The sequence below is a fragment of the Chinchilla lanigera genome, unplaced genomic scaffold, assembly GCF_000276665.1.
Source record: "Chinchilla lanigera isolate Chin_1 unplaced genomic scaffold, ChiLan1.0 scaffold00100, whole genome shotgun sequence".
Taxonomy (NCBI): Eukaryota; Metazoa; Chordata; class Mammalia; order Rodentia; family Chinchillidae; genus Chinchilla; species Chinchilla lanigera.
Window position 1 is genome coordinate 3,531,163 of NW_004955501.1, and position 22,813 is coordinate 3,553,975.

Sequence of the window (22,813 nt, forward strand, 5' to 3'; positions counted from 1 at the left end):
ACGTGACCATGCACACACGTACAAACACACCACATGAACACACACACACATACACACACACAGCAATAACTCAACCATCTGGGCAGCCATGCTCTCCTGCAACACCTCTTTTTCTTCTCAGTTCTGACAGCTTAAACCCAAGAATCATCTGCCATCAAAGATGCCTGGAATTAAAGGAGGCAGAACATGTCTGGGGTGGGGAGGTAAAGAGAAGGAAAGGATGGAGTAAAAAAAGAAGAGGTCAAGAAAGTGAAGATACACAGAGGGATGAGATGGTTGGCTCCTGTTAGTCCACTAATAAGCTGTCCTTCTAGAATTGTTGATTAAGAAAAATTTATAATTCCAAATAAGATCATGGCCCACTGCCTAGGACCCCCATTGCCCCTAGATGTGATGTTCACTTCCTTCTTCAGGCCTGCTCTATCACACAGGGAAGAGACTGCTCTTTTCTAACTCCCTTGGTATTTGCTGCAGGTTTGCACAATGCTTAGAATATAAACCTTGCAGATCTGTACTGTGTGCCCGTGTTGTGTAAATTCTTCAGTTAATGAGTTTCATGGGAGGAACTCCCACGAAAGCGGCTCAAGTTCCACTGTATCTCTCACAGTATCTAATCCACAGCATGGCATAGAGTGGATGCTAAATAACCATCTCTTAATAATGAAAGAGTAAATAAATGAGTGAGTTAGTGCAGGAATGTAGTGGCTAAATGGATATAAAAAGAAATGGATTGTTGTAAGAGGTGTGAAAAGCAATAAAGAAGAAAGATCAGGAAAGTAAGAACTACAGAAATAAAGAAAATGTGTTGCTGCCACAGGGATATGCCGGCTATCAGGAGTGATCTATTGGCACCTGTCAGAGGCCTCTGCAACACTGTAGCATTCATCTGAGCAAGCTAGAAAGCAGACTGGACCCTTGAATAAAGGAGGTTTAATTGAAAAATAACCCATGAAAGTAATATTTACCTTGATAATATGACTTTGGGGAACTTCCTTTCATTGGGTTTTCCTGTTCTCAAGGTCTTCCACTCACTTAATTCATCTCTCTATCTACCCATGCATCTGTCTCTCCATCTGTCCATTCATGTATCCACACATTCATCTGTGCATTTACCCACCTACCCTTTTTTCTGTCCGGCCCTCTGTCCATCTTTCCAATAGCATTTGGTGAGTCCTACCTAATGCAGTTAGATGCTTACTCTAACTTACATATAAATCTTTGCATTTATCCTGGCTACTGAAAGTCTCCTAGATGCCAGTTCACTCTACACCAGGTGTGATGACACATCCCTGTGATCCTAGTACTCAGGAGGCTGAGGCAGGCAGATTGCAAGCTTGATGCCAGCCTGGGCTACATGGCAAGTTCAAGGCCAACCTGGATTATCTAGTGAGACATTGTCTCAAACAAACAAACATTAAACGTGGAACACTACAGCTACCTTCTCCATGGCCACAAATGCCCATCAAGTGATGATAAGGAGGCCTGAAGGCAGCCTGGTGGGATGGGTGTGGTTGTCTCTGTCCCTGCAGAGAGAAGGAGGTAAGCAGCCATGGAGGTAGAGAAGAGCATAGAAGCCTCCAGACTTACCAGCTTGGTTTGTGGTGATGTTGACGGAGACATGCTGTGGGGGGAAGGGGCTCTTGCTAGAGACTCCATTGATGGCCTGGATGTCAAAGGTGTAGGGGGTGTGAGCCCACAGGCTGCTGATGGAGACACGGCACTCAGTCAGGCCCAGCTGTCTGGGCACAAACTCCACATTGTCGTCACAGCGGGAGCAGCTCCGGCGGTCAGCCCGGCACTTTTTGCAGATGATGTTGTACGTCACATCGTCCCTCCCACCAGTTTCCCTTGGAGGATGCCACTCCAGAATGATGGACGTCTCATTGACGATGGAGATGACATTGCGGGGACCTGATGGAACACCTGTAGGAAGACAAAGAAGAGTACCGTGAGGCTGGGCTGAAGCTTTCTCACAGCACCTCTCTGATCTGCCACTGTACCCACCCCGTCCCACGCACTCAGCCTTCTTCTTCCCTCGTCTCAGGTCTCCATCCTCCAATCAATTATGGGAAAACAAGTGGTGGACAGAGAGGACAAGCTGTGCCTAAGTCCCACTGAAGTTTTCTTTCTTTAGATCGTATGTGCTGCGAGAGAAAGGCTCAGGGATGTGGGTGCAAATCTCATTCTCAGGACCAAGCCATGCCCTCCAGGCAAAATAAGCGTTAACAAAATGTGCGTATAATGGACACTTATCAAGTGCCTTGTCTTTTCCTAATTGGAGTAGAACTCAGGACAGAGGGATATGAGTGGCCACTCCAGATGCCCCAAAAGATCTTGGAATCTGTGTGCTGTATGCATGGTGGCAGAGGGTTTTTCTTTAGAACAGCCAGCTAGGGTACCCGGGATGGTAAATATTCACATTGCATCAAAACAAGGCACATTTTTGGGTAGGAGAAGGTCACACAGCCACCATTTTTGACCCCATGACATAAGAAGAGCATAGGCGTGAGTTCAGGACACATACAAGCACCATCATCTGCTGGTGCTTTACATGCATTTCCTCATTTATTCCCCCAAGAAACTGTCAGGAAGATACAAAAGTTTTTCAATTACGAATGGAAACTAAGCCTTACAGAGGAGACTGGCTTTAGATCATGGGATCTATAAGATCTAAATCCAGGGTGGAAGTCCAGACTTGCCTGAAGCACACGGTCTCAACCACAACCCAGCGCTGAACAGACTCTGTCTCCTGTAAATCAGCCAGGTTCACTGGACTCAAGGCTCTTCTCTCAGAGCCACTCATTTATGCCTGTTCCCACTCCGGCAGAAGTGGAAACGCCTGGGTGCAAAACTCCAGGAAGCCTGATACTTTGTATGGGTACAAAATGTTGCTGAATTAACAGTCACAGTGCTGAGCAGTTTGAGATTAAATTGGAGAATCTTCTGCCAAAGAACTGAAGAGATCATAGCCTCAGGCTTTCAGACCTGAGCCTTGCACATCCTCAGTGTCTAGGATGGAAATGAGTCTTGCCCAAAAGCCCCCCTGCTGAATGGTGGGTTCACTGGAGGAAGCACTCGGATGGTAATGCATTCAGAATTCACACACGTGACTGTCGCCAGCTGAACGAAGACATGTGTAAAGTGGTTCATGCTGGAGACAGGAATCAAATGCCAACACACAAAATGAGGGAATAACAACAAGGTCAGGGGGCACCAGGAAAAGATTCTGTGTTGAATCAGTCAACAGCAAGCAGCTACAGCAGAGAGCAAATATTAAATCGGATTCTACTAAAATGTGAAAGAAAATCAGTACTGCACTATATAAAGCCCATTAGGCCCAAGCAAAGGCACAGCATTGTTGCTTGCTTGTGACAAGGCAGAATTTATGGAGCATTTTTACTGAAGTCTTGCTAACAGTGCTCAAGAATTCCCCACCCATCTGCCCAAGGATGAACATCTATCTTTCTTTGATTCGGCCCACAGCTAGTAGAGGGAGAGCAGCTGGTACTGTCCCTGGTGGGCTCTTCCAGCACCGGGTCAGACCTGCCTCACACAGTTCATTGGCATCCATGTAGGTCAATGTCTGTTTTGGACACATCTGTTTGCTTCAGACTGAAGATGCTCTGAACAGAAGTTCGCATGGCCAACACCACTGTTGCTCACTGTCACACTTTTAGGACAAATAGCCTAGCCACACCCACAGACTATTGTTTCTCACCCTCAACTAATACACTCACTGAGCACTTGCTCTATGCAGGGCCATTAAAAAACATTATCCTATTGCATCCTCAGCCCATCTGCAGGCTATTTTTCAGAAAGCAGCTTCAGGTAGCCGGGGGCAGACAGTTACTGACAATTCCTCACTCCCACCCTTTGGAGACCTTCCTCATTTAATGATCCCCTCTCTCCTTCAAGTTTCAGCTTCACCCTTTCCTCTGACTCCAGCTTCTCCATTTAAATTTGCATAAGTTCTACCACTTTCAGACCCAAAGGCTATTGGCTGACATTGCTCTACTACCTTGTACACTTTTCTTCTTTACTTTTCAGACAAGCTTTTCCAATTAGGAGTCTACACTCACTCTCTCCTCTCTCAGTTACTTCCCTGCTCTTCCACCAAGACAGCTTTTCCTTCACACTTCTACCCCAACTCAGTCCTCACTTCCCTTGACACCCCATGTGGTCACCACCCAGGCACATGTGCATCCCCAGCTCAGAGACCAGCACCACAGTCAGTTCACTCCATCTCCTCTTCTTCAGATATTTCCTTCCCTCGATACTTCCTCAGCCTCAGAACTGCAGACCTCATCAGTGTTCCTGCCCAGTTGCCACAGCCTCTTAATTATTGTCCAGCATCTTTTCTGCATCTCTCTGATCTATTCACTTCTGCCAAAGTGTGAGCACTAAAACACATATGGAGTCACAGCATCCCTCTGCTCAAAGTCCTTTACATTCCAATTACTGGACCTGTTCATCCTCTTTTCATGTCACTCAAGTCCCATGTGATCTGGCTGCTGTTGATCTCATCTCAGCTACCTGATCTTCTCCCCCTTCCACAGTGTGACTAACAGGAAAGTTCCTGAAATTTCCTGTATGCATTAAACTCTCTTCCTACCCCTAAGCCTCTTCACAGTGCCCTTCCCCATGTCTGCAATTCTTTTCCCTCATTTTTCACAGAGCACATTTCTGCTCACTCTTAGACATACAGTATCTGTGCCACTAGCAGCCTTCCCTGGTGTCAAGCAGGCATGCATGCCCTTTCTGGGTTCCTTAAAGCCATTTCCAGATGCTAACTCAGAATCCATCATTGCATTATGAGGGTCTCTCCCTCTGTGTCCTCCTGATTGGCAGGAGCAGATGTTTAGTTTGTCTGTGTGATTGCAAGCCCAGGTAGCAGTTCATGGTAACAAGATTTTCAACCTAGTTTTTCACTTTTGTTCAGTGTGCATGGCTAAAGTTTCCTTGTGTGTACTCTTCTCCAGCATGAGACAAGAGGCCCTGCTGTGGGCACATGGAGAGACTTCAGAGAGGCCTCAAAGTAGTGGCAGCAGGGAGGACCTGCTGCTTATGACCTTGAGTGGCAGAAGCTTGGTAAAATAGCAAATGCAGATCTGGTTTGGAGTGTCCTACCCAGTCCCTCATCTGTAGCATCTGGGTGGACCCACCATAGTCAGTGCTACTGCATGCCTGTTATTTTTTTTTTCTTTCTCTCAGCTGCTCAGGGAGAAAAGCAACAGATTTTTCAAGAAAATGTTTTCCCAGGTTTATTTAGAAACAACTTTTATATGAAGCAGTCACTCAGCCTTTCTCCTTCCTGTGTGCTTTGCAGAGTGAATATGTCTGTGAGACATGAAGAGGGGTTGGGGGAATGGTTGTTGAGTCTGGTGTTGGATAAATCTGATCCTCTCCCTCCAAGAAGCAGGAACAAACATGAAGAGCTTTTTCCAGAGAGTGGTTCAGAGGGTCTGGAGAGCCCAGTGTGCGTGCCCTCCCTTGCTTCCTCACAGGCAGGGCTGTGCCTTGTCCATCTCACAGCGTGGGTGTCACGCAAGTTTGTGGAGGTGACCTGAGTCTGGGCCACAGCAACGACTGCAACCTCACTCATTACTTATGCATTCATTCACTGCTTTAACAAATGCACCCTGCACTCTTCCAGGCACTTCAGAGGCAGAGAAAAGTCAACAGGCAGGTTTCTGCTCTCATGATGTTTATGTTTCTCTCTGGTGAGAGAACACAGACAGGAGAGAAGGAAGCACAGAGGCAAGTGAGACGATTTCAGATAAGAATATGCACTATGAAGTAAAACAGACACAGGGTTCAAACGGCCTCCTGTGAATGCCAGGACCTGTTCCTTATTTCCACAAGGCCTGCTCTGGGCATGGCTGGTTGGGGACTCACTTCTGGGTGGCTAACACAATGCCGACCCTGGTTGTCTGTGCTCTAGAATCCCAGTTAGATAGGCACCCTCCTGCAGGCAGGATGTGCAGCCACTTGTTCTGAATGAAGAACTCGAACAGAGCAAGTTTCCCTTGTGCATAAACTCCCAAGAGGAAAGCACGAGTGCCACTTCTCCTCATCGAGGCATTGGCTGCTGAGTTTGAGTTATTCTCTGCAGGGAATATTCATCCAGAATGTGCGCCCTCAGCAACATCCCCAAGAAGCAGAGAGAGAAGCCAGAAGGTAGCAAGAAAATCTGTCACCTCTACCAGAAAAAGCTCTTGGCGCCTGCCACAGCGGGGCTCGGCACAACAGCCTCCTTATCTGAACTCCCTGCTCTCGTATCTGCGTCTTCATTTTTCTTAATTACACACAGACAAGCTTTTTGAAGCTCCCCTATCTGTTGCCACGGTTACTACCGATGAACACTTTCTGTTAAAAAGGCTAGGGAAATTCCGTCCTTTTAAAGGATGGGGAAAGTATTGAGCTATGATTTTCTATTTGGATGAGGAGGGGGAATGGTGGTCCTGAGTCACGGAGGTGAGCCTCTGGTGTCTTCCAAGATGTGCCTGAAAGCTTGGTTCAGCCCATATGGAGTCTGCTTATCACTGGGACTTCAAAGAATTAAGAAAGGATCTTTCAAGAGCCCTAGGACCAAACCCAGTGTTGTATCTCAAGATAGAATCTTCCTGCTTTTTAATGTGGTTTGGGCCAGAGAAGTTCTTTAAAAGAGTGAAGACAGTGGGTGAGTGACTGAGAGAGGGTGAGTTTATTTGTAGGCTTTAAGTTGGAAATAAGAGCACTTGTGAGTAATCAAAGGGAAAATCTGCTGGAAGTAGGTAAGCCCCAAAAGCCAATTGCTTTATCAGGAATCTTAATAAGGTAAAATTCCTGCTCTCAGAATTTCAAACTAAATTCCAGGCTGGTGCAAGGTGCCAAGTGGGCAGGGTCCCGCGAACTAAATTGCTGCATCCAGGTCTGCATCCTTGGGATCTCCCTGCAGGATCTGGTGAGGGTGACAACCATGATGAGGCTGGAATTGTGCTCCTCTGCAGTAGGCCAGTGACAGGGCCTTCCCCATTCCATGCATGACTCCTGGGAGCATCTGATGAGAGCATCAAAACTTTTTGCCAGAAAAGTGAATGTGTGCCTAAAGACAGTCATGACTTTTCAGACTGAGTAGGTTTCAGTTAGGAAATCTCTAAATTTTCACAGCAACCAAGCTGACCAGCCTTGAAAAAGTGAACTTCCTGGACTCAAATTCCACTTCCAAATATGATAGCTCTGAAACTTCAATGAGATAATAAGCCCAAAGCTGTGGCTGGTACACAAAAAAATTAAGTAACATCAGCTGCTATTATTAATACTATTAGCATTGTTATTATTGAATCTGGAGCACTGGCCCCCTCATCTAATTAGAGCTGATCTAATCCAGCTACTCTTTCCATGACACAGACCTTACATCTAAAGTTATGCTGAGCACTGTAAAAGCCATGAAGATATGCAGTTAGGTCGGGATGCAAGAGAATCCATGCATAGGGAGTACTGGCAATTATGAACACTTAGTTAAGATCAAAGTAGATGATATGGACACAAAATATTGCAGATGTTTTGCGTAAGACAAGACCAGTGCATGTCAGTATATTTAGGGATGGGGCTGGGGATATAGCTCAGTGGCACAAGTGCCTGCCTGGCAAGCACAAGGTCCTGAGTTCGACTCCTGATACTCCCTCCCCCCAAAAAATATATATATATATTCAAGGATGATGTATGTGAGTCTTGTCCTCAAGATGGGAGCTGCACTTGAGGGGAAATACTCTGCCCTAGTTTGTACTTCCTGTGCTGCTTAGCCCCAGAAAGCTCACCCAAGGAAGGATAAACCCTTACTTATAAGTATAGGGGATGGGGCTGGAGATTTAGCTCAGGGGCACAGCGCCTGCCTGGCAAGCACAATGTCGTGAGTTCGATTCCCAGTGCCGGAAACAAAACAAAACAAAACAAAAAAAAGTATAGGGGTGTTCATCCAGGGTGAGTCCAGCACTTCTTACTTCCTGGGATTTAGACATCTGTGTGTACTATGCCTTTGCTTCCCAGCCTCCTAAGATGTGGTCTGACTTTGACATAGTATCTGGTCTTCACTGTCCTCTCTGACCTATAGGCGAGGAAATCTCTTCCTGACTTCTATACCAAATTGTGACCTTTACACTGTCTCCCTTTGAGAAAGGGTTGAGATAGTATCTGACAATGAACTAGAAAGGACATTTAATATTTAAGACTACTGAATCTTGTCAGCAGAAAACGCAAACTATGTAATGTTCTCATGACTGAGAAAAGCCAATGCCTTACTCATTTCCCCATGACAGAGACACCAATATCCAGTATCCATAACTTATGGGAGGAGAGGTTTATTTTGGCTCACAGTTTTCATCTGTGGTCAGCTGGTTCCAAAGCAGAAATGGGATGGAGAGGAGCATGGTGGAGACAAAGGTGCTCAACTCAGGTTGAGCCAAGAAAGGAGAGGAGCTGGAGGTATAGGTATACCCTCCAAAGTCACATCCACAGGATAGAACTCTTCCAGTCAGCTCCCAACAGTGCATTAGCTAGGAACTCATCAATGGGTCAATGTAGTGCTGAATATAGCATTCCCATCATCCAATCACCTTCCCAAGGCTCCACCTCTGGTCTCACATGAATTTGAAGGGGTTGGTCTAGGTCTAAACCGTAACAATCAAGGTGGTAATTTGGAAAAATAACTGGCTGCAGTCTTCAACACGGACTGAAAGTTAGAGGATAATAGAGAGGAAGATCAGAAAACTAATATTAGGGATGATGGGGAAGTATGGTGTGCTAGGACACCCACAGCTGGTGTGGTACAGTATTAGTTCTCTAAAATGAAGGTTCTACCACAGTGTCTCATTCCCCACTGCTCAATGTGGCACAGCTACTTCAAGGAGCCATGTCTGAGTGACTGGACCTCTTTCCTGAGGAAGTTGGAAAAGTCTTTGCAATTTTATAGAAAAATAAGCAGGTTTCAAGAAGCACTGATAGATATGGAAGTGGGAGGCATGCAGGTTTGAAGAGGTATTCTGTAGCTGCAAAGTATGTGGAAGACCAAACCAGGCTGGTTGTTGTGTCTGTTCCCTAAATATAACACACAGGGACAAAAACAGGCTGGTGTAGAGGCTACCATAAGTCGAAAGAGGGTAAGTTTGCCACTGTCAGAAAGGAAGTTGAGTTATCAAGAAAGCATCAATTTAGCTTTATGTTTAGTTGTATTTTCTTCTTCATAAGTGGTTACTTCAAAACAAAACAAACCAAAATCTTTTTTTTATTCTTTCTAGATACCATACTCCCCAGCCTAAGTTCAGCTCTCTTTATCACCCTCTCTCTTTCCAAATATGATGCCAAGTCATCTTCCATCATTATTTCACCAAGTGCACGTTTCTCAGGACAAGTCAGACAGGAATGATCAGTGTCTTAGAGGAAAGTGTGCCTATGTGGGCCCAAGTTGGTTCAGGACCTTGGAGAGGGACACGGGGCCAAGTATGTTCCCCTTCCTTCAGTGATGTTTCCTTGCTGGCTATAGGGGGAGCTTCTGAGTGTCAGGCACCCGAACACCACAATAATAGGAGTCAGAGGCAGAAGGGGTGGTCGGGTTTTGTCATAGCAGAAGGGAGGACATTTGAGGCGATATTGGGAAATTGGGAAAAATTATCAAGGATCTGGTGGAAAGTGGTAATATCAAAATGAACAGATGGATGAATCATTCAGAGGGTACCAAAGACATTCTCTTCTCAGTAGCAGAAACTTGGATGGGCACAGGGTCTTTGGGAAAAGAGACTAAGGACTGTCTACAATTTGTGACTGATGAGCACATAAGAATTATTGTTTTGCTTAATATGGAGTATGCAGTGTCTAAAGTTTGGGGGCATCTCCTTCAGAGAGGGTTTTTTTGAAAGTTCAGGCAACCTTTGAAGTCCTTTCCTCAAAGTATAGCACATCCCCCTGGGATAATGAGGAGAGGGCATTAAAACTTAAAATAAAGTCATGTTGGCTTACTCTTCCTAACAGCCATATCAGCACAACCGTTCCAGGGACAATTTCATGCCACCTTTGGAGTCTACTTAAAATGACCCCCAGGAAGAACTCACTAGAAATTGGGGGATACTGTACATCTTTGGATTCAAATGGAAATGAGTCAAATAATCCCAGGTTTTGGCATTACCTCTCCAAGCCTCAAAATACTCAATGATAAAATTGGGGCAACAATCTAAAAATGGGCAGCTGAGATGAATACACACTTCTCAGATAAGGAAATACAAATGGCAAATAAATACATGAGAAAATGTTCAACATCATTAGTCATTCGAGAAATGCAAACTAAAACAACATTGAGATTCCACCTTACCCCAGTAAGAATGGCTAGCATTAAGAAATCAACCAATAACAAATCTGGTGAGGATGTGGAGAAATAGGAACCCTTCTCCACTGCTGGTGGGAATGCAAACTGGTGAAACCACTGTGGAAATCAGTTTGGAGATTCCTCAGAAAACTAGATCTAGAGGTCCAATTCAACCCAGCTATTCCCCTTCTGGGTATTTTTCCAGATCTAAAAACATCATATCACAGTGATATATGTGCACCTATGTTCATAGTAGCACAATTTGTAATTGCTAAATTGTGGAAGCAACCCAAATGTCCATCCACTGAGGATTGGATAAGAAAATTGTGGTACTTTTATGGAATGGAATATTACTCAGCTGTAAAGAAAGATAAACTCGAGGGCTTTATAGGTAAATGGTCACAACTAGAGACCATACTCATAAGTGAAATAAATCAGACCTGCATGTGCAAGCACCGCATTGTTTCACTAGTGTAAAACCTGAAAGAGTTAATTTAAACTAGGATGTATAATAGACATTGTGAAATGATAGGAAAACACTCAAGGGTAAAGGGCAATTGGGATGTGGGAAAAGAAAAGGGAAAGAAGGAGAAATGTTGTATGTATGTATATACAGGACAGTTAACATACTTGTTCTACTGTCTTGTATTTCTTTGCTGAAAGAAACTGTCAATGAGTCCTTGATTGATCAATATTGCATGTCTCTATCTGTTTTCATGAGAAACCACTTTGAAGATATCAATATGTAATACATACAACAAGCATTGTTAATTTCCTACCACTTTGTTTGTAACTGTGTATTGTCTGTACTGTTCTTTTGCCATTTTGTATAAGGTTGTCTGTCTGTTAATGTTTTCCTCCTTTTATTTTTAAAATTAAAAAAAAAGAAAAATTGAAAGTCTCCATAATACCAGTATCTCCATACTATTGTGTCTATTAAGAGATGGGAGCCCATTGTGTAATCTTTTACTCCAAATTTTTGTTGATTAATAATATTAGCAATGAAACTTATAAATATTCAGAAACATATTAATACTGATCTTCTTATTGTTTCAGAGTTCAGGAAAATGGGAAAATCAACTCATGCGAAGGCAGGTCATTTTGTTTGAAAACGCTGTATCATTTTTATTGTTTTGCTTTCTTTGTTTTTGTCTATGTTGTTATTATTTTGTTATTGTTTCTTTATTCTCTTTAGACTATAAATAAATGAATAAAGGCAGAAACTAAAAAACAATTGGGGTGAAAATGAGTTCTACCTATTCAATTATTGTAAAAAAAAAAAAAAAACTACCAATGAGCAAGGTGAACAGTTAGAACAATGCCATTAGAGTGGCTTCTTTGTAGTGGCTCTGCATTTTATTCCTTATAATATCATAATTAATTCAAATACAATAGCACAGGCAAAGCCCCTGCTGTCACAGAGCTTATATTCTAGTGGAGAAGTCAGACGGTGCTTCAGGGAGGAGAAATACATATAACTGAGGAGTGATAAGGCTTTGATGACAAGAGCAACAGGAGCAGGAATGGTGTGCCCAGGTGATAAATGAAGCTCTAAAAGAAGAGGCCATCTAGACAGAGACCTGAATGTGGTGAGTCAGAAACCAGGCCAATATCTACAGCAATATCTTTGTCCTGCATCAGGACAAAGGGCCAGGAAGTGCAAAGACCCTGACATGGGGCAGTAATTGGGTGATTATAGGAAAATCAAGGGGACATTAAGGCTGAGAGAGAGAGAGAGAGAGAGAGAGAGAGAGAGAGAGAGGAAGAAGGAGAGCAAGAAGTAGAGGGAGTGAGGGGGAGATAGGGGGAAAGTAATAGATTAGAAAGGCAGTGAAGGAGGCAGATTATGTAGGTCCTGGTACAGCTTGCAGGGATTTTGCTCTCACTGAGATTTTATTCTAAGCAAAACTCTGAACAGAAGAATGACATCCTCAGACTTTTTCAATACCACTCTAGCTGCTTTGTGAGGACAGGATATATGAGGATAAAAGTGGAAGCAGGCAGACCAATTAGGAGGCATAGCAGTTATCCAAGTGAGAGACAATGGTGGCTTGGATCGGAGTAGCAGTTGCGGAGGGGAGGAGAACAGTCAGATTCTGAATATAGTTTTTAGCCACTCTGAACGTAACAGACTTTTTGCTGATATTATGTCACTAGTTTCTCTCCACAGGCTTCAGCTCCTCATTTTAAATGCCGATAAAACTGAGAACCAAAGAGGCCAAATGGCTTGTCTATGACCGTGGAGGAGTCATTAGGCAGGTGGGAGTGACAACTGCCATCAGCATCCTTTCTTTTTACTGGGCTAAACCTTGCTAGATGGCTAGAAGTTTTCTCTGACTCAGTGGCCTCACATGGACATGGTTCTGACTAGGTGGAACTCACTTTATGCCACCACATATATGACCAACATTGAGTCCTTTCTCTAGAACAGATTTCTACAGGGAGTATATGAAAGAATAGAGTGATGGGTTGGTTTCCATTCTGGTGGAGTTCTAGATAGTATTTTGAATTTTCTTTTAATAATAACCTTATATGCGCAGTATTATTTTAGGCAGTTTTGTACATTACTTAATGAAATAGATTTCATTATCTTGGGAGGTAAGGGGTACTATCCTCAGTTTACATATAAGGAAACAGAAATAATTTTAGGGTACCCCTGGGGCTGGTGATTGGTGGAACCAAGACATGAGTGCTGCCCAGGCCCCTAAGGGAGGAAAGCACAGTCATAACATGTGAGCATCCAGGTGCCAGGGGCAGGTGGCTCACAAAGAGGGGGAAAGCTCCTGCTCCTGAGCTGTCTCTGCACCTTCCCCGAGAAGCAGAAAACTGTGGCTCCAGGACGGGGCTGAGCAAGTCTGCACGTGTTGCTCATTAGGGTCTCAGAAACACTGGGCCCTACTCAGGCAATTCTCCTAATCATAACAGTTAATAATAGGAAGAAATGATTAGTCAAAACAAGGAGGGACCCTGCTGAGAGGGATTTGGGGAGCCTAGTGTTACACATTTCGCCAAATACCAATGTTTATAGAAAGGATGTCTCGTATCTCCCTCCTTGGAGCTAACTGGAAGAAAGGGAGTGGATTTCATGTTCTAGGAAAAGAGACAGCCTCTCTTCGGCCTGAATGAAAGCCAGAGAATCCAGGCCTCCTGAGGGCTGTGAAGCTGTTGGAGGGGGGGTGAGGTCTGTCACCAAGAGGCAGCGCATGTCAGCAGTTGTGTGCTATGCCCAACTCAGGCCACTGCCTGGGTGTGAGAGGGGTAGGTAGGAGAAGCCCCTACTTGTAGAACAAGATGAAGTCAAAGAGAAGAAAGCCTTAATATCATCCTGGCCCTGGACCCTGCCCCCAGACTTCCTGGGGATGCTCCAAGTCAAGGAGAACCACAAGAACATGAGCTTCAGGATCTGGCCTGTAAATTCCCTTTCCTAATCTTGAAAATGAGGCCTCAGAAGCCTCCTAGAGTAATGAAAATGTCTTGGACTCAGAAAACCGGGACTGAGTTCCAGCTTTGCCACAAGGCCACTCAACACTAATCACTCACTGACTCTGCATATTTCCAGAAAGCCCCACCCACCCCCTTGTGCTATTCTGCATGTGTGAGTCTACTTCTGTCTCCCCAAGGAGCTCAAGTCTGCAGCTGAATTGAGCACCTGCACAATGGCCAGACTGATCACCAACACACAAGGCTGCTGGAGGCCTGGCCCCAGAGCCCAGTAAGGGCCAGGCACTGTGTTATGGAACTCTGAGGGATCACTGTCCTCATTTCCCTCAGGGGGATCAACTGACTTACTATACCTTAAAGCACTCCATTTTCCTTAGTAACACACAGAGGACCCTTCATGTGCTACCTCTGCCAGTACACAGAAAACTCCCAGGTTCCAATGACAATTCAAGGTCCAGGGGGCAAAACAGAAACTGAGAAAGGTAAGTAGACTTCACAGGAAGCGTAGCACACCCAAAATCAAGGCGCGATTCTGACACTTTCATAGGCACATTAATTCTTAAAATGGAAAGAAACCTTGGCGGTCATGTGTTCCAGGTGGCAAATGCCCTGTGCAGTCACACTGGTTGGTTGGCCAGGCTCCTGCACTGGAAGGAGGCTCACTACTCCCATCATTAAAGTCACCTATTAGTAATCATAACCTGTTCAAAAAGATAACAAAAGAGAACAATCTATTCACAATAGCCACAAACCCCATAAAATACCTAGTATCAACTCTCACAAGGCCTGTGTAATAGCTGTATGAAGACAACTATAAAGCCAAACTAAAAGCTATAAAAGAAGACTTGAATCCTGTCTGCTTGGATGAAAAGACTCGACATCATAAAGCAAACAGCGAACTCCAAGGTAATCCATATATTCAGTGAAACCCCATTCCTAATTCAATAGGATTGTTTAATAAAATATTCCCAAATAGGTCAAGGGTAATCTTGCAGGAAAAATGGACATAATACTTTTGAGAATGAATAATAGAGAGATGCTTCGTCATTGAGATGTACAATAAAGCTACCATCTACAGAAGTTTTAGTATTGTGTCTGAATCAACCAAACAACCAATGAGAAAGAATACAGACAGAGCTGCACAGGCATTTATTTTACAATAAAAGAAGCCACTCGCTAAACTGTGGACAGGTCAGATAGAGCTGATGGCATGATATTTTAATAAGTTACATAAGAATATCAATGTCACATGCCATTCAAAAATTAATTTCTGATAGAGAAAAGAATTAAGCATAACCATTATATAAAGAATTAAACAAAAATATGAGAGTGGTTTTATACACTAGAGTGGAAAGAACATACATATAATCCAGGCAAAAAGACACAAATCTTCAGGACCAGAAAAAATATATTCTAATTTGAGTTCAAAAATTAAAAACCTTGATATGAAAACTATATCCTAAAATAAGTGCTGGACTGGAGGGCTGGATGCCACTTATAATTAATGGGCATCTGGAAGTCAGCTTAAAAATAGAAAAAGGGTGAAAGGTTTTATATGGGCAATCCCCAGAAGACAAAATAAATTGGTCAATAAACATAAAAAATATACACTCACTTATAATCAGGGAATATTAATCAAAATGACTAAAAGGTCAGTTAAATTGGCAAAGATTAAAAGTCTTGATAACATTCAGTTGGGCCAGCATATGGAGGAGCAAAATACTGTATATACTGCCAAGAGGAGTGTAAATTGGTCAACCCTTTGGGAAGGCACTCTTGTAACACTGGCTGACTTCCAACTGCATGTACCCAATAACTCAGCAGCTCTATTTCTAGGTAAGCAGCTGAGCCCCAAGGTGTGTTTGAGCATTTTTTATTATTGTTTATATTAATGAGATACTGGAATCAATTCACCCATGGGTGACAGTGGAGCTCTACAGACACCCCTGGTACTTCCCCTGTCTAAATCTCTCTTCCCAAGTTTTAGGGAAAACATGTTTCTCAACAACTTTGCATAAAGAGCATGTGACATGTTCTTACCCATGAAACTCAGTCCATCATCTCAATTGGTTGCTACCATTACATAGAGGCTGGGTCACCTGAGAGGCAATGGTCCTCCTTTCAAAGGAAAGCAGACAAACACTGGGGATAATGAGCTAGATATCTGAGCCTGGTCAGCCCTTGGAGGAAATGTAGACTCTGCAACACCTGAATGTTCAGGCTCAGACAAGTCACTTAGCCTTCCTGGATCTTGGTTCCCTCATCTGTAAACTGGGAACAACAGTAGAACTTGCCTTTGTTCTGTAAGATTACTTGAGAAAAATCCATGTCAGGGACTTAACAGGCCTAAAATGTAGTAACACCTTAATAAAGGCCAGCTGCTATTGTCAGGAACGTGTACTTATGTTCCTGGTGCAATCAGCTGTTGCTTCAAGGTGGATCCCCAGGGCATGAAACTCACTGATGGTGTCCTCAGAAGAGGCCCCTGGCCTGGAAGCATTGGTGCTTCCCAGCCTGACCTGGCAGAAGGGTGCAGGCATGGACACTGTTAACCTTTGAGAGCTGCATACATTCCCTGTTTCGGGGTAGAAATACAAAACCTGTCTTTCACTCACAAGGTGAAGGAATTCTCCTCTCGTGCTCAGTTCTCCATTTCTGGCCTGCAGACAGCATCCTCTTTATAGGAACTGAGTGGTTCTTCCTCATAGCTTACTGAATGCTAGTAGGGTTCGGTGCTTATCATGATTCCCCACTGAACACTGACCTCTAGGCCCCTCTGCCCCAACTCTCTGTGCAAATCTGGCTATCAGATCTCACCTTCTCAAGTTTCATCTCACTAACAGCTGCCATGCAGGCTCACTCCTACCACTGAACATCCATCATGGGAGTGGCTCTACAGGACGCCCTGGACATTTTCTGTAAGTGTAAGCCCACAGCCTTAGAAGGGACCACACACCGTTACTACCATTGCACAGACTCACTGCTTTTCAGACTAGAGAAGGAGGGATGAGTGATCTTTGTGTTCCAATGGCCTCTGGTTCTTTATTCTTTAGTACCTGTGAAGCAAGCCTCCTTTCCTGATGTGACTTCAGCACTGGAGCACTGTTGGTTAAGTGCAGTGGGGGTGGTCTCTGGCACGGTCCGGAGGGAATCCTGGGCCTTCTGCAGGCTGACTTCAGACTGTAGGCTGCTCTTTCTCATCCAAGTCATCACTAATACATTGGTAAATCCAGCCTGTAAATCCATATCTAATCCCACATCATAACAGTTCTCAGGTGTCTGATTTAGACTAGCAATTTCCAGAGAATTGCATGGCAAGCTGCACAGAAGACCAGACACACAGTTTCAAAATAAATCACTACAAAATGATGGATTCTTTTTCCGAACCCAGAAAGCATGGATATACCCAAGCTGACTGTGAGACCCACTTCTGTTCACTTTACCCAACTTCCCACATGATTCAGAGACACTGTTTGCAGGCACCACCAGCACATTGGGTATAGTTCCAATAACAGGATGATCACTTATTACTCAGGCAGCCTTTGTTTTCTTTAGACAGCACTCAAAATCTACCCAGGAGTAAGTTTGAAGAGATTTCCCCTAAGTCTCTGGTGAGATCCAAAGGTATTGGGATCCTTGGTCTTTGTCACACCCAGATGAAGCCATCAGCGGTGTTTGTGATTCTTCGGCTTTAGTGTCCATGAAGTGTCTACATGTGTGACCAAACCATGGATTCTGGAAAATTCCAGTCCTGATTTTAGAAAATACTGGCTGGTACCAGGTTTCCAGTATGGCAGCTGGGATGTCAGGGAATGAGAAGATGAAGAGCCCTCTAGGGGAAGGCAAGAAGGATACTGGCCCCAGGAAACCAGGCAGGTGCAAATTCAGATATTACCACAGAACTGACAAAGACACTGATGACAGCTGGGTGTGGACCAGGGACTCCCACAGTGTGATGGACTTGAGGCTTGAACCTGAACCTGACTCCTGGGCAGGGGCAGTGCTTGACAGCAGAAGGCACAATCAGTTCTGGGTCTGACTGACTGGCAATGGTAACCTTGGAAACCTTTCAGTAAGTACAGATTGTCCTGAGGTCTTGGACTTGGCATCTGGCTGAACTGGATCAGGATCTGGAGTGGAGCCATTGTGAATGGGGAAGGGGAGATGAAGGGAACCAAGAGTCCATATGCAGACTGATCATGAGAATGCAGGGATTAAGATGGTACAGAGTTTGTACACAGATTTGTAGTCACACGGGATGCAGACGGGGAGCAATGGTGTCAGAATTTAGCCCAACTAGGATGGCTCTCCAAGACGACTTTATCTAAAATGCCCCATTCCCACAAACAAAACACTTCATCTAGTACTTAGCATATATCCAACACTGAGTAAGGTATTTTACATGCATTTCACAATGGGCTTAACAATAAACAATGTCTTCAGATTTGGGGAAAGGAAACAAATTTGGAAAGGTTAGGTAACCTACCCAAGGCCACTCAGCAAGGGAGGGATGAAGCCAAGAGACAGCCCTGGTCTGCCTCACCCCAACTACAGGCCTCTTACCACTTGATGGGATGAGCACTTACTACATAAACTCACACAGGGCAAAATGTCAGATCAGCACATTAAAGGGCTTCCTGTGGACAGGAAGGGCCCTGTGCTCGAAGGACTCTAACCTGCAGAATAGTCAGAGTGTACCAGGCAAAGCATTCTTCTCCTTGGGAGGGAGCGAGAGTCTGACAGAGGACAGAAGATCCAGGACTACTTGTTCTTTACTTATCTTCTCCTCCTAGGCAGAAGCTGGAGCCAGGAAGATTCAACAACCTTGAGCAGCAGTGCCCATTAAGTTATAGCTTTCACTCCCGATTGGTCCTTCCTGGGACCAGCACCTATAAATCTGACATCAGGGCCATTACCTGAGACTACAAACCAGCATTTATACCAAGAAAGGATCCTAGAAGCATGGGTGGACAGGTGTGTTCTGATTTTCACAACAGAAAAGAGAGTAGAATGAACGGATACATTTTACCCAAATCCCTTAGTACCTCTGACACTTCATAATTAAGTAGGGCTTAGTGAGCCTAAATAAGGGATGACAAAGACCACTGTGTGTTCTCTAAGTTTACGTCAGCTCAGCAGACATTGTTTATTTTTCTAAAAGATTATTGGGCTGCAAAGATAATATATAGAGAGCATATACCTCGATTTCTGCAACGACATCTAAAAAAGTTCACAAATATTTGTGTAGCAAGGGAAGTAATAGTAACTGAATGATAATGGTAGTGCTTGGATTATAGCTGTTTCGAAAATAGCATAAAAGTGGAATAAACAAGTTTGATAATAGTAAGAAAATAAAATAATTTACCTTTATTAAATAGTTCATTTGTCACACACTACTCCAAATAGGAATGTTATATTTAATTCCCATGGAAACGAGGGGAGACAGACACCAGCATTGTCTCCACTTCATGGGTGAGGGAATGGGGGCTTACAGCAGCCTTGGCGCTTATCCCACACAGCTGAGCAGCAGCCTTTCTTTACCAGGACACAGGGTCCAGAGCCCACACTTCTAACAATTACCCATTTCCCACTTGAGATAATAAAAATCAGTACTTGGAATGATCTACACCTGAGAGAGCACTGTGCTTACATCCACCGGGGAAAACACTCCTAAAATCATAATTATCAGTACACAAAAGGGGAGGCCCAAGCGAGCAGCACTCCTGATGGCTGTCCAGTAGGCAGCAAGTCTGATGTGAGCCCGTGGTGCCAGGGGCTGTGACCCCAGTGAACAGTCAGCAGTAGCCCAATCACAGGGGAAAAATCCATCGTTTTCCCACTGAACTCTGCTGTCAAGTAAAGACTACAAATTTCATTTCTGCCTGTCATGTTTTGAGAGTTTTGATGACAAAAATGAGAAATCTAGAAAGGCGAGCCAGAACGGTGGGGGTGGAATAGGAATTCAGGAAACCATGTGCTTTGGGGGATAGATAAAATACCAGGTGCTTAGTCTGAAGGAGATGATTAAGAAAGGATGAGAAAGTTATCCTTAAACATTGGAACCACTGCTTGGCTGCACATTGGTCCTCAATGGTCAACTCATGGCAAAGAGTAGGAGAAAGTGTCCACATGCAAAGAAAACCCCGAAGATCCTTCCTGCAATGCTAGATGATGGCTGCTAGCATTGGAATGGAGCCAACCTTCAAAATGCATGAGCTGTCTGTCATCAGAACACTAAACGCGAGATGATTACCTCTCAGAGCTATTGGAAAGAGAAGGCTGGCACGAGAGATAGGGCTGATAGTTGGCAGAACCTGTAAGGTGCTCTGAATGTTAACAATCTGTGACTCCCAGTGCTCTTCTGGTAAGACACTGCAGCAGAAAGTCAGTTTGTGTGCCTAGCTCTTAACTTAAAACTTCGAGCTATATGATTCCTTAGAAGGGTTACACCTACTTCAGTCAAACAACTGTGAAAAGAAATTGTAGACTACAGAAGTGTAAAAGCACATTTACACAGGCAGTGCTGACCCTTCCTAAAGCAGCAATGACAGTAATAAGTAGCTTTCAGCTGGCAGTTATGCTCCTTTGGCTCTATGTCCAGGTGTACAAAGTATCTACCTGGCCTGCTCAGGGTGTGCACTTATATCAAGGCACTCTGTGAAACCTGTTAGCCTGACTCTTGTTGATCTATGACCCTTGTCTGGATTTTACCTCAAAAAATAACACAGACTATCTTCCCCCTGAGATCACAAATAACATTTTTTATATGCAGCTTGGCTCACACGTCGGGGTAAAATCAAGCAGGCCTCTTGCATACAGAAGGCGGTACCCAGTGCCTCTTTTACTAAAACCATGGTCAGCAAAAGGTAAAGCAAGCCCTGAATAAAGCAGCCTTCTCTTAATGTTGCAAGTCCCAGCTTAACAGAGGTAAACACTTGTGCAAAGGGGTCCTTTTGAAAGTATTCAAAATCATTGTCAAAGTGTAGCATGTGGCCAAGCAAGCAGTCCCTGTTTTATAACACTGAATTCTTGCTGCAGCTGGAGTGTCTGTGGCCATAGGGACCTTCCTGCCTATTGGCCCAAAGAGCCCCTCTTTGCAATGGAGCCCCAAAGGTATTGCCTTGGCCTGGTTTCCAGCTAGGTGGGATGGGGACCAGCTAAGTGGTGAGGCCCACTACCTGCCAATAGATCATACTCACTGATCTCTCCATCTGAGCTCAGGCAAACGGTGCCCACCAGCTACTCTGCTTCTGTCTATGTTTCTCCCTCAGCAACGCTTGCACCCACTCCAGTCAGGCTACGCTTGCTGGATTCCTTTTCTCACCAGATCATGCAGTACATTGTAGGTGCCATGGTGCTCTGACTACCTGAGTGAGGATGAAATGGAAATGGGGCCAGAGCAGGAAGGGTTATTCTGAGAACTAGCAACGGCATCCTTTGAGCCACTCATACCCAGACACACTCACACACGAGCACCCACATCCCACTCTACTTTCCTCATCTGCAAGCCTGGCACACGGGGTACTAAGGGGAAGGGGAGGGCCTTTGGCTTCAGTCTACCGAAATTCACACAGTAACATTTCTCCTCAGGAATCATAAAGCAGAAGACAGAGAAACATGACCTAATTTTAAAGCAGTGTCCTCAAACTTTAGCAGCCTTCTGATAGCTGGGCTTCACCCCCAGAGTTTCTCATTCAGTAGTCTAAGGAGAGACTGAGAATATGTACATCTAGCAAGTTTGCAGGTGACATCGAGGCTGCTTGTCTAGGGACTACAGTTGAGAATCACTGGTCTAAAGAAAACCATTACTGGCCATCTTGTCAAGCATAACCCAACATGGTCCGCTCCCAAGACCAGTAGGGAAGCCTTAGGAACAGATGTCCTTGCAGACTTCACAATACTCTGGTGGAAATCAGGTCTGCTTCAGAGGACCCCTGCTGATGTCTTCTTCCTGTCCCCCTTACCTCAGAGCTCTTCCCACCCCCTGTGCCCAGCTTTCCCCTTCTCCATCCCACTTAGCTTTCTTGGAAAGACCAGGGCTGAGGCCAAGGGAATGTCAGACTCCAAGGCAGTCCCACTAAGGGGTGTGACCCATGTGCACCAGGGGCCACCCTGGTGCGCTGTGGTGATAGGGATGAAAGAGGAGGAACACCTGCCAGCTTCTTAAAGATGAAATGTAAATTTCAAGGACAGAATCCATGGCATCCAGAGATGGGAGAGAGAAGCAAGGATTTCTACCCTCTTCTATGGGACATAGATTCAAGGGAGAATAACAGCAAGTAGCCAGCAACATCCACATACGTCTAAAATCTCCCAAACGTTAACTTTCACTGAGGTTGCAGTATCGAAGTCAGATAGGCTTGAGTTTTGTCCTGGACCTTCACTCCTTTTGGTCACTTAGTTCTCACGGCCTCCTAATTTGAGTTCCATCACATCCATATCTCATTTTGCTAAGGAGAACCCTTGTGCTCAGGAAGTGCTCAGAAATCACATCATCAGGAACCAAACTCAGAGCCCCTGCTCTTGCCACTGAGCCTCCCTGCCTCTGTGTGTCTGGAAGGTAGTTGAAGCCCCCAGAGGGCTGGCTGGCACTGTGCTTTCTATTCTGAGGATACCATGGGGGCTCAGGTGACACAGTGACCTTGGAGTCCTTGCTTCACTCTGCTTCTGTGATCAAAGCAGCAGAGGGACACCCACAGAATCTGAAGAAGAAATAAAAGAAGCAAGACAAGCACTAGCTTGCCTCTGCGATCCATCACAATTTCTCCCATGTGGGTGACAGAAAAAGGGTTTTGCTGGTCAGAAATGTAACAAGGTAATTATTTTCACACCAGTCCTTCAGCACAGTTTTTCACAGGCAGCAATTTTATAAGGCATAATTATCTATTTTCACCTGCTTCATAAATTCCTCCTTTCCATCTCTTTCCCCAGTAAACTAGAAATTATTTAAAACTGAAGCCATGTGTCACGGTGCTTGGTTTCACATTGCTGGGCACTTCCTTGTGCCTCCCTCGCTGTTCCCCCATCTGGCTGACC

General features: G+C 44.5%; 1 protein-coding gene across 1 annotated transcript in view; it reads right to left on the reverse strand.

Moving 5' to 3' along the window:
- Window positions 1–22,813, reverse strand: part of Ephb1 (EPH receptor B1) — a 397,616-nt gene that overhangs the window by 107,051 nt on the left and 267,752 nt on the right. Inside the window, exon 5 of the mRNA XM_005406784.2 lies at window positions 1,588–1,923. Coding sequence (XP_005406841.1) covers window positions 1,588–1,923 — 336 coding nt within the window. The remainder of the gene's footprint in view (window positions 1–1,587; window positions 1,924–22,813) is intronic.